The following is a 12,171-nucleotide window of genomic DNA, read 5'->3' as shown; positions in this document are numbered from 1 at the left end:
CTGCGCGTCCTCTCCTCTGAGGGGGAGAGAATGCGGCAGCCTCGGAGGGGGTCGGCCCGCCTAGAGTGACGTACGCCGAGTCTATAAAAGAATCGAAGGTGATCCCCCCCTGCAGGTGGGTTCGACAGCAGGGACTCAGGGAGTGTCACCTGCGAGTCGAAGCCAAAGCAGAAAGTAACTGAAGAACCAGAGTACGCCATTGCACTGTCTATTAACACAAACCGTAGCAATTAGTGTAAAGAAAAAAAAAAACACCGGAAGGAAAGAGAAGAAAAGGGACAGAATAGCCTACAAAGGTTAGAAAAGGAAGAACCTAACTAAAGAGCACTAAACCCGGAGTGCACACAGAAGAAGATAATTTAACATCCGAAGATGGAGAGAGAAACCTGTCCCACCGTGGTCGCCAGAAATCTGTGGGTCTCCGAAAGGGTTCTGTTCATGTGGTTCGAATGTAAAGAGTACGACCGCACTATCCCGTAGGACAAAACGATCGTAAGCCTTTACAATCGACACAAGCAGACCAATGGAAGAGCAGATGGGGTTATACATATTATTATCCATCGAGGTTGGTAGGTGAAAGCCGCTACCCTCTATGGCTAATCGTATGTATAACTCCATATGCTCTTCCATTGGTCTGCTTGTGTCGATTGTAAAGGCTTACAACTGTTTTGTCCTACGGGATAGTGCGGTTGTACTCTTTACATTCGAACCACATGAGCAGAACCCTTTCGGAGACCCACATAGTATTCTTCCCTTCTCTCTCTTATTCCCCTTTCAAGCCTAAGAATGATTTCTCCACTGGGTATGCTCACCGAAGATAGAGTAAACCCCATTACCTCATTTATTGAATCACCTTGCTGGTCACTGGTGCCAATGACAATTTATGACTTCCTCTTGAGAAGACCTCCAGCTTCCAATAGTCATCTCTAGCCTATCAATGATCTTCGTCGATCACCCAAAAACAAAATCCCTTTGTACGACATCGATAGTGGTTGCTACCAACCGCATATCACTCTTTCAACCACTTCTCCGACCTCGACCTCTACACCTATTTGAACTAAGAAGAATAATGAGTGATATCTTGCAACCATTTATTTTTTGTCCTTTTATAGAGCAACATTTGTTGGTAGGTACAAAGGATTAGATGTGACTATGATCTTTAGTTTGGCAGTCGCCAAGCTTCAAAAATTAAATAAAATTTTATCCAAAACTTTGAGATTAAATTAGTTGAGGAAATTAGACTCTCAGTTAAAAATCTTCTATTTGGAGACTAAAGTTTTTAGGCACTGTCTTATGAGAGTCATCTTTGTACGACAATCCCTCCCACTCATTCATGGGAGTTGATTAAGGCTATTTAGATTCTCGATCCCTTGTTCATAAACTTATAATCATTTTTTACCATGTATTCACATGTATTCATCAATGCTCTTTGGAAGTTCCTTCTCTGTAATCTTAAAATGTTATCTGCCCTATGATGCCCTTTGGAAGTTCCCACTTGACAATCTTTTTTCTGCATTGCACCTTTGTATTCATCTATGCATTATATGCATGGCATCATCCTTTTCTTCCATGGCACCCTTGGTTGCCTTCCAGGCATTAGTAAGGAAGGTTGAGATGCTATCTTCTTTACATGCTACCTAATTAAGATTAAGTCCCTCTTCAAATTGGAGACATGCCTCACATCGTGAAACTTCTACGTAGTCTTATTATTATTCATGATTTACACTCTTACAATGTTCAAGATTACAACATGAATCTTCCCATAATCTCTAATTGAATAATCGGATATAAACTCTATATGTGGATTTAAATGAAATGACACTTTGAGTTCAAGATCAAGACTTTATAGTACTATTAGTGCTAAGGGCTTGTGCTTAATAAGTATCTTCATTTACAACATTAACAAAATTGCTCCATCTGATTTGAAATATGTTAGACCGACCCAACGGCCGGCTGAACCGGTCCACCTTGGACCGGTTCATGTATACAAAAGGCAGGCCCCGGGGGGGGAGGGGGGTGAGGGGGCGCAAAACCAGGGAGAGAGAGGGGTGGGGGGGCTAATGGATGTCCATACACTAATTAAGTTTTGCGTTGGAGGGAAAATTCAAATTATGGATTGTTTAGGGACTAACCATTTGTCCTTTCGCTTTAATTAGTCTCTTCTTGCTAGGGTTAGGGTTATCTTGATTTTGAAATCTGAATTTGAGATCTTTGGCTTGGGTTGTGGACTCTAGGCTTTGGCTAGAGATTTGGAGAGCTGAATCTTCCTTTCGAATTGAAGATTCATTGCATCGAGCTATTCTTCTATTTCTATTAGTGAATTTCAAGTGTTCTTCTTCATTATTTTTCTTCAAATTTTGAAAAATCTGCTCGCTGAATTTCTCTCAACAAGTTTTCCTTTGTTTGGCGGCTATTTTCTATCAAAATCAGTCTATCATTCCTTTGCGGACAACCTCCTTTTGTGTGGCTAATCTTGCCATATCACTAACATGTACTGCTGGAAACTTTTGATTTTCTTCTCAGTTGATATTAGGATTTATCTCATTGATGCCTCGTTCTATACAGCTTCCTCTAGTCTCAAAATTCAGAGCAGTAGAAGAATAACCTTCAATTGATTCTTGCGTTTTTATATCTTTATTTATTCAGATCAAGTCATGAACATCAATGAACTTTATCTTCATGGACCCGTATGAACTTACGATAGTTTTCACAATTAACTGCCTTCTATTAGTGATGATAATGAAACTTAATGCATGAACTTCATCATCGAAGTTGATATCAAATGAGCTCAATTGACTTGTGATCAAATTAAGGTCAGTTATATGCATTATTATGGAAGCACCTTCAACCGTTTTGATTCTAAAAAAAATTCTTATTAGATATATCTTCTTTACCATTGAAGGCTTCCCATACTTTTATAACAGAGCTTTTATCACACCAAGTCTGGTCCTTTCATGCAATCTTCTTTGTCAGTGACATGCATACAACTACCAATACATACTTATCTAGGTGATCTCAGCCTTCTTGGCTCATAGTTGTTGGCTTCAACTCAAAAAGGGATAAATATAAGTTTTTTTGGCATAGGTAATCTTCGATTTATATCTTCCAATATCTAAAATCCTTTCCATTGAATTGGTCAATGCTAATCTTCATAGCTTTGTATGTCATTACTCCCACTTTTATGTAAAAGTTCAGATCATTTTGCCATGATACCAGTTGCTAAGGTAAAGCGTACTCATGAGAGTAGTAATGATCAAATGAATGACAAAAATAATTTGCAAGGATAGCGTTAAGAAAAAAGAATGCAAAAGTTCATGTGATTTTATGAGATTCACTTACATTCACAGCCATACAAAGAGATAAATGTCCACTAGCTTATAGAAAACAAGATACAAATATTTACCCTTAAAATATTTTCCTCACTTTTGACTCACTAGTATTTTTTACTTTTTCTCTACATTTTGTTGAACGAAAGAGAAGAATGAAAAGAATGAATAATGCCTTCTAATTATTGATTTCTTCCTTTTTACAAAGCAACATCTAGTGGTAGATTTGAAGTATTATGTTTAGATATGATTTTGAGATGATAGTTACCAATTTAAAAAATAAAATAAAAATCAAGCCTTATCCAAGACTTTGATATCAAAGTGGTTAATGAAAAAATTAGACTCCGAACTTTAAAAAAAAAATTGCATGGAGAATATTTTCTAAGCGCCTGGTCAGATTCTTTTGCAAATACTATTGAAGTTCACAACATGGGCCAAATGATTATGAAGTGATAATTTGGTACTTTAGGCAATCCCATTACTAGTCGTGATCACTCCAATGGTTGCTACTCCAACATCCGCTTATATCTTTGTTTTAATGGAGGGGAAGAATGAGTGATGTATTGCAATCATTGATTTCTTATCCTTTTATAGAGCAACATTTGGTGATAGTTATGACCAATTAGATGTGAATAGAATTTTGAGTGTGACAGACACTATTCTTAAAAATTAAAATAATTACTTATCCAAAACTTTGAGATTAAAATGGCTGAGGGAAATCAGACTCTACACCTAATATAAAATATTGTGTTTTGAATCTTACAAAGCACTTGATCAAGATGCTTGTGCAAAGTACTATGGATCAATGAACGCTGTCTGTTTAAGAAAAATTATTATGTGCCGACGCCGAACGCCTTCGAGAGACTAATCAGAATGCGCCACGTCACCTCTGCTCAGTACCACTGCTCGGTACCGCTGACGTGGTTTCACCTTATTTGCCTTCGGATGTAGAGCTGCGTCCAGCATCCGCACAAAATAATCTCTCATGTTTAAAGCAGTTCTCACGCGCCAAATGATCATGTAGTCAAAATACCATATTGCTGGTGGTACATTTTACCATGAGAAGAATCCATATAAATGTATTCAACTGTGTCTCTTGTTGTTGTTGAATTTTCAAAAAGATGATTTCTTTTGTAGCATACAGAAAAATACTCAGAAACAAATGGTAAGTTTCTTAACGGCTAATATATTCCATACTCATTTATATATGCCCCTCGGGGACCTATAGTGATAGGACTATAGGAGCCTCTTGACATGGTCATGCCCTAATTGGCTGGAGTCAGTAAGTGCACTGTGATACCCTCATATTGTCTTATCTCCCTAAGAAGATGGCGAGGTAAGTATGTATGCAACTATTCATTAAAGGTGGTCGTTTCAAAGAATTTGGTTGCTCTTCTCTAGGTTTTGCGGTCCTTTTAAACAGAATTCATTGGCTTATTGTTATCACAGTGAGAGAGATTAAGTAATTCTCTTTTTTGTATTCTCTTGTGCGATTATTCTGTACTTTCTACTCATGGGGGTTATTAGTTAAATGGACTTCATTTGTTTTACAGGAACAACTAGGAGCAGTTGCAGTGATAGCAAGTCTGCCCAATCCTTCAGTGAAATTGGAATTGTCATCCTCGGTTCCATCAAATGGGTTGGTGAGTCACTCTGTATTTCTGTTAAAATGAGAGAATAAGGATAGAATCTGGCATCTAAGGCAACTATAATGGCAGTAAGGGAATGGTCTTTTCATCTTATAATTAACTAAAATTTTATACATGTAGTGCATCAATATCATCGATTGGCATATTAGGAAAGAGTAAGCAAGGTGCCACAATAGCAGACTATGTGACTGAAGAATGTGCCATTGTTGCAGCCAAGAGCAGCTTTGCAGTTTCCTTATGGTGAAATTGCATTGGAGCAGAGAGAGAATGTTGAAGAAAAGATTGAAGGCAAGAAAATTTTATCAGTTGATGGTATATTGAAAAGTCCGATGTTGAATGGAATCGGCACGGTTGTGTACAATGGAAATGATTTGAACCTTCGATATATTTATAAGGTGATTGATTTAGAATTTGCTTCTACTTATTTTAGTCTTGCTGTATGAACTGTTTTTACTGCTGCAATTATTTTTTTTTGGAAAAAATTTGCCTTAGCCTTGAGTGTTTATTATCATTTAATTAACCTGAATTCATTGTTAGGACACGAAATTGTCATTCATCCCATGTATCAATCTACCTTCAAATAAAGTGTCATTTGCATTTAAACGGCGATTCAGCCCTTCAGATAAATTTAGGTAATCTCTTCTCCTGTATTATCGTTTTTTTTTCATTTGTATAGTTTCCTTCAGTTTTTTCTGTATTTGTTCATCAAATCACCTCATATGCATCAAACGTTTTTCTCAAATCATTATGTTTCACTGCAATGCCATTAAAAGAGAAGTATAATACTAAGTTAAGTGTTGCAGAGATGAGGATGCTTAGGTTGATGAGTGGCTTTACCCTTAGAGATAGGATACGAAATGAGCATATACGTGAAAAGCTTGGAGTAGCTCCAGTGAAAGATAAGATTAGAGAGAGTCGCCTTAGATGGTTTGGTCACATTAAACAGAGGCCTTTCGATGACCCGGTTAGGAAAGTTGATGTATTAAATTTGACTTATGTTAAGAAAAGTAGAGGTAGACCTAAAAAGACTTGGTTAAAAAATATTTGAAATTATCTTTTTTTATTAGATTTAAATGAGAATTTGACTTTTAACGGGACATAATGGTGAAAAAGGATTCATATAGCCGACCCCACGTAGGCTTGATGTTGTTGTTGTTGTAGTATTATGTTTCACTGGAATATCACTACCAGTCATCCCCGCCTGTCCTGACAGCTCTCCACTCTTGATCTCTGCTCTTTCTCAACTTTATTATTTGAGAAGGTGGCATATATTTTATGGTTTGCCTGGAATAATAGTACAAAAAACATAGGATTTTGTTGTGCTTTAAAAGCATTGGCCATCTATTATATCTTTGTATTATACAGTTTGATATAGTCTTTTTCTTGATTTTCTTTGTAACTTGCTTGTAAATTTATGCATCTCATCTATATGTGAAGTAACATGCCATTATCGTATAATAACTTTGCTGTATGGATATAGAATTTTTATTTTTGGCTCCGCTGCAGTGGCCATGTTATTGCCCCCGAATTATGGCTTTTGAGGAAGTTCAATAAAATGAGCCTATTATACGAAAAATACAGCCTGTCATGTTTTTATGTTATTTCTTATCTTTAGAAAAATATGGCTTCATATCCTTCTCAGACTGAGGGACCTTAGCAATCCTCGTAAATATCTGAATGAAAAATCAGCAGAACAGAAAATTTTCACATTGCTGTGGTTGCAATTTGCTCATTATACACTCCAAATTTTCACCTGCTTTCTTTGTTATCTTCTTACCATAATGATTTATAATGTGAGTTTCATTTCTGCAACAATACTCTCCAGGCTCATTGAGATTCACAGATAATTCAGATTCATATTTAGGGATTGGTCTTACCTCTCTTTGTATTCTCTATATTGATTGGTTCTTGTTAGGCATGTTTTTTCTTCCATTGCTAGTTAATTAAGTAAAAGGTTATTAGGGCCTCTAAAATGCATCATAGGTGCTTCTGACGTCTACTATTGGAACAAAGAAGATCAATATTTGGCCACCTATAGGCGGTCTTATGGGAGCTCAGGTATTATAAAGTGCTGCTGTTTGCAATATGTTAGGCCGGCCCAGGAGGGGCTGGCTGAACCGGTCCAACCTTGACCGGTTCACTTCTATAGCCGGTGGCCCAAATCCAGGGGGCGGAACCAAGGGGGAGGGGTGGATGCCCTAGTGGGCCCAAGCAATTAATTAAATGATTGTTTAGGAGGGAAACTTGAATTAGGGGCTGTTTAGGGATTATGTAGGTTTCATTTGGCTTTAATTAGTTTTTTTTGGGCTTGGGTTTGGGGTATCTTGAATTTGAAAGAGATTTGAGATCAAGGTTTTGTTCTTCTTTGGCTCTAGGCTTTGCTAGAGATTTGGAGTTGTTTCTTCCTCTCGAATCAAAGAAACTTATATCTTGTATTGATTTTCTTGTTCGTGGATTGAATAGAAGAAATTCCCTTGTGTTCTTCCAATTTTTCTGAAATTTCTGCATCTTATTGCTGATTTCTCTCTGAAGTCAGCAGTTTTTCTCGCTATTTTCATCAATTGTTGTTAGATTTGCTTGTGAACTCAAGTATTTCCTTTAGGGTTACTTGCGAACTCAAGTACTTCCTATCACAATAAGTATCATTACTGTTATTATAATTGCTTCATACAACCGTTTGCCTATTTCTTTTGTCTAGTTACTGGTATCATTTTGACTCGAGTGCATGGAGTGCTGTCTATAAACACACCATTGGAAAAGATCTCAAGATTAAAGCTGGTTATGATTCGGATGTGCGTCTTGGCTGGGCATCTCTCTGGGTAGGCTTACATTTTCTCGTCTCCAAATAAGTTCTGTTACACGATTCCTTCAGCAAGATATTTGTGAATATATCATATATTGTTTCTTTTTAATTGAAATTTTTTTCTAACGGTAATGTTTTTCTTTGGTTATTCAAATACTTTGTTTTCATTTCGTTACAATTAGCTTGGTCACCTTTGCTTTATTATTTAAAAAATTCTGCAACCGTTCAAACAAAAAGTATTGAAATGCTTTTAAAAAATGCGGGCAAAACGCTCAATTTAAATGTCAAAAAAGGTTGATTCAAATTGGTCCTCCTGTAAAAGTAGTCTCTGCATTCAAAATTGAAAGGATTTTATCATTAATGGAATGTATTGCCCTGACATCTATAGGTTGGGCCTGAAGATGGAAAAACGAAGGACGCACCTAGGAAGCTGAAAGCTCAAATGATGCTCCAAGTTCCTCAAGATGGCATCAAAAGCTCTGCTCTTATGTTCAGAGTGAAAAAAAGATGGGATTTTTAGCTCTTTCGGTTGTCTTTGATTTTCCAGCCATGTAAGTTGTCAAGTCATAGCGTTCTTAATTCATTTCCATCTTACTATTTAGATTTAGTTTTTTTACTCATCCTTAGTGTTAAACACCATGTGTTAACTTTATCTTTGCTTCAGTCATTTTGCACAGCTCATACTCATGTTAATTTTAGTCTACATATATGCGATGGGAACTTTTGTATATATATATATATATATATATATATATATATATATATATATATATTAATTCTACTATAATTTCTTTTAGGATTGTGTAGGCAATTTTTCAATTGTATATATGATCAAGGTGGATTCTAAGTATATGCTAATTTTTGAATTGCCATTTGGGACAAGGGATTGAGCCTAATGCTTGGAAGCTTCCTATTGGAAATTGGGGATTAGATGAGTGCATGATGGAGCTTGTTCTAGCTTTCCACACGTTGTCCTATGTTGTCTCATGCAATGGCATAAGGATTCTATGGATTTGATTTTAGTGGTTTACAATGAGGTGAGGTGCTTAAAAGAGAAGCTTAATATTAAGTTAAGTGTTGTAGAGATGAGGATGCTCAGGTGGATGAGTGGCTTTACTCTTAGAGACAGTATACTTAACAAGCATATACGTCAAAAGGTTGGAATAGCTTCAGTGGAATATAAGATTAGAGACAGTCGCCTTAGATGACTTTGTTACATAAAATGGCGGCCTTCTGATGATCCAATTAGGAAAGTAAATGTATTAGATTTGGCTTATGTTAAGAAATGTAGAGATAGAACTAAGAAGTCTTGGTTAGAAATTATTAGAAATGATCTTTCTTTATTAGATTTAAATGAGAATTTGACTCTTAACATGACCCAATGGAGAAAAAGGATTCTTAGCCTATCTCACGTAGGGGATTAAAGGCTTGTTGTTATTGTTGTACATTGAGGTGAGGCGCTTACTCAGTATTTTGAGTGTTGAGAGCTTGTGTGAAGCTTTGGGAGAATGCGTTGGAAGAGGTTATATTAAGAATATCTCCTGCATTTTGGCAGGCAAGCTTTGCCTTAACAAAGTCGGCAAGAACTTTCTTTGCTTGCATGAGTGATGTGTTATCTATGTTCAATGAGGCGTATGATGAAGCTTATGAGTATGATCCATGATTGAATATTTCTCTTGTTGATTTCTATATGTTTACACTTGATTTATAATTTATGCCATCATACAAGTGGATATGTTGAATCCATATTAAACATGTGTGATTAATGATTGTTGTCACTATGATATGTGACATGATAATGATTTGGTAAGAGAAAAGTTGTGTGTGTGTCTGTATGTATGTATATATATACATATATACATATATATATGTACGTATATATATACACAAACACACATACATATATATGATTGTTGTCACTATGATATGTGACATGATAAACATGTACAGTCACACAAACACACACACACACACACACACACATATATATATATATATATATATATCTGTGTGTCTGTTTGTGTGACTGTACATGAATGCAAGAATAGTTATAATTCTTTGAAATATTTAGAAGTCTTAGAAAAAGGATGTGTTTGTGTTACAATTAATGATTGGACTAAGGGTATGTTTGAGACAACTTTTTGATTGTTTTTTTAAGAATGCTATGACATCATTTGATCATTGTTTTTTTTGCCATTTTTTAGAAATTTTTATGATGGAAAACAGCTTTTCAGCTTTTGATGACTAAATTTTCTAGATAGTGAGTTGCAAGGAAAATTATTATCCGACCTTTTCACCCAAAAAACATAATACTCAAAGTAGCTTCGAAAAAATTATTTTTTCCATAAAAATTTATAGTTATATTTATAAAATATTGTAGCCATCTCAAACGAATCATTAAGCTTTTAAAATCTTGCAAAAATGATCTAATTATAATCTTGTGATTGAATGATGATGATGTTAATGCTGATTTAGTTTTGTGTAATTGATAGATGAAAACTTTTTATTATGAGTATCTTACAATGATATGTTTGTGTTTCATCATCCATATATATATCAACTCCTTTTTCCCGTTGCTTTTTATGTCAGACTTTGACTTCGTTTGGGACAGCTTTCTTACTGTTGTATAAAACAACTTTTTAGTACAAAAATTTCTAATTCTAAAATTTTTTGTACTAAAAAATGGTTTCATAAAGTAGTAAGAAAGCTGTCTCAAAAGAAGCTTTTTGTATTGAATTTTATGCTCATACCTACTATCCATGTATCATGTTCCAGATGATCTGAAGGGACAAGGACTAAGGTTGATGGCCTGGAAGGATCATTTGAGCCAACCTCCATTGATGACGGATGGTGGAAGGATGTCATGTTGTAATGTTAGTTTATATGATGAATATTGAATGTTGAAGTTGTACAGACTCTTTATGGTAATTTATGCCATTGCATTGCTTTTTTTTTCTGCCATCTAATGACTGTTTGAGTTGGCTTTTTGTTCTTATATGGAATGCATTCAATTGAGTGATAGAGCTTGAACAAGATCTTTTGAACTTGAGCTTAAGAACTCAGCTCGTTCGTATTTGACTCATTTGCATAGTATATAAGCTCGAATAGTCGAAGAAATAACATCACTAATCTTCACAAAAGGGTGCTCCCTTGTCGAATTGACAAAGGGCGCTTTGTTGTTGAAGTGACTATCTTAAACTAATCAAAGTGTTTTTCTCTTGAGTTTCTTTCAAAAATTTGGCAACTAAAGGATATCCACTTCTTGAATTTGACTATTCTTCAACTAATTGAATAGTATTTCTCTTAAGTTTTTTTTTACGGGTATTTCCTCATTGAATTGAGTTATTATTAAACTTTAAGAGTTTTTCTCTTGAGTTTCTTTTACAATCTTGGGCTATCGTTGAGTTTTACAATTATTCACCTAATTAAAGGATATTATGCTCGAGTTTTTCTTTAAATATTGTGGTATTTTTGAATTAATCAAAGGGTATTACCTTCTTGAATTTGGTTATGCTTCAACTAATTGAATAGTATTCCTCTTGAAATTATTATTCAACATTGTGATATTCTTCATTAAATATAAGGGTAATTTCTTCTTCGAAATTTGACATTATTTAATTTATTGAAGAGTATTTCTCTCAAGTATTATTTATAAATTTTGGATTATTCTACAATTAATTGAAGGATATTTCCTCCTTAAATCTAATTATTATTTAATTTACTAAAGGGTATTCATTTGAGTTTCTTTTACTAACTAATAATATTCCATCATTTGATCTTTTTATCGTTCAACTGGCAGAAGTGTATTTTTATTTTTCAATTATAAATTCTAAAATTTTTTAACTAATTGAAGGTGTTTTCTATTTGAATTTCTATATCCTTCAACTAGCTAATGGGTATTCATCAAAGTCCTACATAGGGTCCTGGTTGGGTAACGCGCTTTGCACGGGCGAGCTTCGCTCACCCATGGTGACTTTCGGGATGTTGTATTTACCTATACACATCCACTTTCAATGCTTTTTGAACGCAATCTACCTTAGACTAATGGACTTGAGGCTTGTTGTGCTTTGCTCTGGCTGCAAACTTTCAAGCCGCATATCAGAATTTACCATGGTGGCAATGCGGTTATGTGTTGCATACTACGTAGTGAGGATTACGATAATATGCAACATATAATGATTAGCAATATAAATCAAATTATCATCAATGTTGAGTACCTACCCATACCCACCCATACCCATTGGGTGTTTGTGGGTATGGGTACCCAATGCAGGGCTATGATATTCATCTAATGTTATTTTAATGGATGTTCATTCATTGAATGTGATCATTGTTCACCTAACTAAGGATATTACACTTGAATTTTCTGCTAAACTTTCAATATTCTTTAACT

The 12,171-nt window shown here is 35.2% G+C and overlaps 1 protein-coding gene across 2 annotated transcripts in view; it reads left to right on the top strand.

Annotated features, from left to right (window-relative positions):
• Positions 1-10,739, top strand: part of LOC110097866 (outer envelope pore protein 37, chloroplastic) — a 32,069-nt gene extending 21,330 nt beyond the window's left edge. For both annotated transcript variants that reach the window (XM_020824490.2, XM_020824491.2), the window contains 6 exons: positions 4,880-4,969; positions 5,188-5,370; positions 5,513-5,607; positions 7,674-7,794; positions 8,167-8,329; positions 10,554-10,739. In XM_020824490.2, coding sequence (XP_020680149.1) covers positions 4,880-4,969; positions 5,188-5,370; positions 5,513-5,607; positions 7,674-7,794; positions 8,167-8,298 — 621 coding nt within the window. In that variant the 3' untranslated portion in view covers positions 8,299-8,329; positions 10,554-10,739. The remainder of the gene's footprint in view (positions 1-4,879; positions 4,970-5,187; positions 5,371-5,512; positions 5,608-7,673; positions 7,795-8,166; positions 8,330-10,553) is intronic.
• The last annotated feature ends 1,432 nt before the right edge of the window (positions 10,740-12,171 follow it).

The sequence above is a fragment of the Dendrobium catenatum genome, unplaced genomic scaffold (assembly GCF_001605985.2).
Source record: "Dendrobium catenatum unplaced genomic scaffold, ASM160598v2 fragScaff_scaffold_574, whole genome shotgun sequence".
NCBI lineage: Eukaryota > Viridiplantae > Streptophyta > Magnoliopsida > Asparagales > Orchidaceae > Dendrobium > Dendrobium catenatum.
This window is presented reverse-complemented; position numbering and strand designations above follow the sequence as displayed.